Genomic DNA, 5,221 nt, shown 5'->3' with positions numbered 1-5,221 from the left:
GTCTTGCATTATTATTCATATCCCACCTCATTTATCCTTTATACCAAACGTCTCGTTACTCCCTTTAATCTCCAAATCCTGGCTTTCAAATTGGGATTAATAAAAATAATTGAAACTTCATAAAAAAAAATGATCTCTATAAAATAAACTTTTATTTTCATTCTTTTTTTATATTTAAACTTTCAAACAGTTAAACATCTAACTCTAATTTACATTCTATAAACTCTGTACAAACTCATTTTTAACTTTTAGCTTTTAACTCTCACCTCGAGACTCCCAAAACAAAGGTTAAAGAACTTGTTAAGTCTTATCCTATTAGAGATTCTCATCCTTCCTGCCTACACTGAAACATCAACTTACTGCAAATTCATGCCCTTTCTCGTGTCCTTTCTTATGTGCAATCCATTTGCCCTATTTTATGTCCAATCAATTCAATTGCCATACCACCAAAATCTTTACACAATTCTTAGACCATTCCTGTCAAACTAAGAATCTCCCAGCCATTAAGACTCTTCATGCTCATCTAATTAGGACTGGCTTACTCTTTTTCTCTCTTAATATTCATAGTAAGATCGTCCTTACATATACCATATCCCTGAAAAATAACAATCTTAAAACCTTAACAAACTGCTGCAAATTCATAAACACCAATAACCCATACCCCTTCAATCTTCTGCTCTCGGATTTTTGTCGAAACGGGTTTCCTTTCTATGCTCTAAAAACCTGCTCTCTCATGCATACAAAATCCGTTCCTTTAGATTCGTATGCTCTGTCTAGTTCCTTAGTAGCTTCGTCTTCTGTAAAAGATTTGAAATTTGGTAAACAAGTTCACGCCTATCTGATCAAATCAGGTTGGTTAGCTAGTGTGTATGTGGGTAGTGCTTTAATAGATTTATATGCAAAACTGTCTTTTCTCAGTGATGCAGCTAAGGTGTTCGATGAAATTCCCGTGAAGAACACAGTTTGTGCAAATGCGCTTTTATCTGGGTATGCCGAGGACAAAACATGGGATCAGGGAATCAAATTGATACGAAGGATGCCAATTTTGAATTTGGATTATGATCATCTCACAATATCAGCAATGCTACGGACATGCGCAGGGCTTTCTGCAATTGAATTCGGCAAGCAAGTGCATGCCTATTTAACCCGTAAAATTCATGATATAGACAATGACATGTTTTTGCAGAGTGCATTGATTGAAATGTATGGCAAGTGTGGTTTTGTGGAGAAGGCGCTGCAAGTCTTCAACTTGGGAGGAAACAGAGAGAGAGATATTGTATTATGGACTTCAATGCTAGGTGTTTGTGGCAGAAGTGGGCATTTCAACCAAGTGATTGAATTGTTCAATGAGATGTTAAAACAAGGGATAAGACCAGATGGGGTAGCATATGTCACAGTCATCTCAGCTTGTAGTCGGAGTGGTCAAGTGCAACTTGGGATTGAGTATTTCGAATCCATGTCTCGCGATTTCGGCATAAATCCAGGGCCAGAGCACTATAGTTGTGTGGTTGATTTGCTTTGCAAGGCTGGTGAGCTGGATAAAGCTTGGAAACTTGCAATGGAGATGGTGAGTAAAGGGCATGAGATTGAGAGTGCAAGCATTTCGATGTGGGGAGCTTTACTTAGTGCTTGTGAGGAACATGGGAATATTGAGTTGGGTAAATTGGCTGCTCAAGAGGCACTCAAGTTGGAGCCCCAAAATGTGGGTATTTATGTTCTTTTATCAAATTTATATGCGACGTTTGGCATGTGGGATGATATTGCTTGCTTGAGGGAAACAATGAAAGATAGAGCATTACTGAAAGATGTTGGATGTAGTTGGATTCAGGCCACTAGTTAACATGGAACATCAATTGGTTTTTCTGAATGATTTATTTAGTTTCTGCTAATTCTGGAAAATCCTTTTTTTTTTTTTCTCTAAAAAGTTATTTAGACTATATAATCAAAGTCTACGCTCCTTTCTCCATCATATGAGACATAAGATTCGCTATATGATATGTAAAAACAAAAGAGCCACTATGAAAATGTTCTGCTAAAGCTTTAAATTTAGCACAATAACAAGAATCAAAGTCTCTGTCATTTAAAGCATTACCTTCAAGTTTAGAATCTAAAAAAAAAAAGGGCGGCCCGGTCGCATTACGCGTCCCCGCTGAGCGAGGGTCCGGGGAGGGGTCCCACCACAAGGGTGTATTGGGGGCAAGCCTTCCCTTGCCAAATTAATTGGCAAGAGGCCGCTCCTAAGACTCGAACCCGTGACCTCAGGTCACACGGCAACAACGTTTTACCGTTGCGCCAAGGCTCGCCCTCTTCAAGTTTAGAATCTATTTCCATAAAAAAAATTATAAAAAACCACCCGTCTTTGAAATAAAGCCCATGCTTGAACCCCTATTACATAGTCAACAAAAAAACGAGCATACTGTTTGATCTTCTTTGAGACATACAAGATTTGGTGATTTTTTTTTTTACAATACATCATTTGTTTCGGATCAAGTCTAAACAGAGACTCAACTCATCTTGTGAGATCTATTCAACTCTAAGAAACACATAAGACCTAGAATGGTGGGAACAGCCTCACCGTCCAAGTCCAGGACAGAACAGTACTTTTGCAAGTCCAACAACCTATGAACAGGTAATATTCACTTTCTCTCTCTTAATCATTATGTGATATTCTACTTCCTCTATTCTAATGATCACTCACTTATGGCATTGAAGTGTGCCCTAGGGCCTACCCCAACGTAGATCAATAAGCATTTGTGGAAGTCAAATTGAAGGTTGGGCCAGACCCAAAGTTTAGTGCGGTGAGTATGGATCCTACTATATGACTTCCAAATCTCCAGTCCAGAAAACTCGAAACACTTTTCAAAAGCATAGACGACCAATTGTCTTGAGATACCACTCGAAAGAAGTCCATTTATCAGCCCGAGGATCCGAAAAAGACATTAGACCCTACTTCAGGAGGAGAAGAAAGGGTCTCAAACCATAATGAGCAAGACTTCGAGGTACATGATTGATAAGTGTCCAATTCAACGTTCAAATGTCCACTTTAGTGCTAGGTTATTTAATTAATTTAGTGCTATTTCGGATATTATTGCTTGTTTTGGTATGATTTGTCTCCACAGGACTCAAATGATTAAAAGGAGCAGAATTGGACTTAATTTGAAGAAACTTTGGACTTGAAACGAAATTGGAGTTAGTCTTGCCCAAGATGAACTGAATCAAAGGAGCTGAAACGAAATGGAGTTAGTCTTGCCCAAGACTAGCTGAATCAAATGAGCTGAAACGAAATTGGAGTTAGTCTTGCCCAAGACTAAGACCTCCGAACTGATGATGTTTAGATTGATCAGGACTCTTTCCTACTCAAAGAAGAAGACAGAAAATAAGGGATATGAGAAGATTAGAAAAGATTTGTGATTGGGAAAGATATTCTTTTGTTAGCTAATTTGGAGGGATATATCTTATTGGACAAAAACATGAGGTTTTGAGATTAGATTATCTCTTTCTCTTCTTTTTTAGATTTTTACATTTTCCAGCGAACGTATCTTTCATACTGGAAAACTCGAAACACTTATTTTGTTCTTAATGGCTATTCATAGCTAAACCCTTTATTTCAGTTAAGGGATAATTCAAAGGCAGGAATCTTCAAGTATTGTGAGATCGTTTCTCTTCTAGTATTTTCTCTTTATTCATATCATTTGTTTATTCATTGTGTTTAGGGATTTTATCTCAATTGTTAGTTTGCTTTTGAATGATACGGCCGATTGTTCATTTGATTAAACTGGCATACAGCTATCTGATTAAACTAGATAATCAACGAGTCATTATTTAGTTAAATCTGAGTAAGTAGTAATCGATACTATAAAGTTGAAATCTAGATTGTATTTGGGGATAATCAGATTGACAACTGAGAACTCTCCATGTGACATTAATACATCTATTTTCAACTTTATCTCACCAAGTGAATGAGTAATTAAGTTTCTGAATCGATATCGCTGAGAATCGGTTGACTTAGATTAGGTTCTTCTAATTCCTAACGCTGTTAACGGGTTGAATCTTAGCCACTGAGGTAAGGTTATTCTTAATTAGGAGTTAACTATAGTCTTACTTGGTTAATTAATTATTTAGGAAGAATATACCAAACTAGTCTGATATGCAATTTAGAAGAAACATCATTTCTGTCAATGATCAAGACTAACTGAATTCCTTGCCTGAGAATCCCTTAGCTGAAATTATAATTAATCATTTTATTCAATTTCAACTCAACTCTATTACTTTTGTTAATTTAGCAATCAACTATTCCAATTCTCCCTTTTTACTTTTTATTCATTTGCTTGGTTATATTTACAAATTAGATCAGTATTAGTCCTTTGGGTACGACCTTTGTTTACCCTTGTGCAAGCCTAAGGGCTGTGAAGTTATATTTATTTTTGGTGGATTCAACAACCGTCAAATTTCAGCGTCGTTGTCGTGGACTAATCTAACTTGATTTAAAGCCATTTATAACAAGGTCTGAAACTTCGGAGCAACTTCTATTTACTTCAGAAATAGAAAAACAGTAAGGAAACTCCGAAAAGAAGCAAAACTGCAGAAACTTCAAGGTGCTGAAACTTCCAGTTCTAGTGAAGAAGAGGGAATTTCCAGCGAGGAAAGTGAACCATCTAAAGTAGAAAAAAAATGGCAGACAGAACTTTGAGGCAACTTCATGCACCTCAAGCTGACCAGCAACCCTTGTGCGTCACATACCCAAACCTGGATGCGGCCTTTGAGCTTAAGTCGAGACTAATTCATTACTTGCCTAAATTTCATGGGATGGAAAGTGAAAACCTGCACAATCATCTAAAAGAGTTTCATGTTGTCTGTTCAGGTATGAGCCCACAGGGAATTACTGAGGAACAAGTTAAATTGAGAGCTTTTCCTTTTTCTTTGGAGGATGCAGCTAAAGACTGGTTTCTCAACCTGCCCTCTGGATCCATCACAACATGGATGGGTATGGCACAAGCATTCCTAGAAAAGTATTTTCTAGCTTCTCGAGCAGCAATGATTCGAAGGGAGATTAGTGGAATCAGGCAGAAAGATATTGAGACACTCCATGACTATTGGGAGAGGTTCAAAAGGCTATGTGCAAGCTGTCCCCAACATGGGATAACTGAACATTCTCTTATTCAATATTTTTATGAGGGAATGTTAGACATGGAAAGAAAGATGATAGATGCTGCTAGTGGGG

General features: G+C 37.4%; 1 protein-coding gene across 1 annotated transcript; it reads left to right on the top strand.

The window, feature by feature from the left end:
- The first annotated feature begins 340 nt into the window (after positions 1–340).
- On the top strand, positions 341–3,595 carry LOC136222463 (pentatricopeptide repeat-containing protein At2g03880, mitochondrial-like). Its single transcript, XM_066010243.1, has 2 exons — positions 341–2,629; positions 2,713–3,595. The coding sequence occupies exon 1, from the start codon at positions 419–421 to the stop codon at positions 1,838–1,840; it is 1,422 nt and encodes a 473-aa protein (XP_065866315.1). The 5' UTR covers positions 341–418; the 3' UTR covers positions 1,841–2,629; positions 2,713–3,595.
- Positions 3,596–5,221: the final 1,626 nt, after the last annotated feature.

Source organism: Euphorbia lathyris, chromosome 3 (assembly GCF_963576675.1).
Source record: "Euphorbia lathyris chromosome 3, ddEupLath1.1, whole genome shotgun sequence".
NCBI classification, from domain to species: Eukaryota; Viridiplantae; Streptophyta; class Magnoliopsida; order Malpighiales; family Euphorbiaceae; genus Euphorbia; species Euphorbia lathyris.
This window is presented reverse-complemented; position numbering and strand designations above follow the sequence as displayed.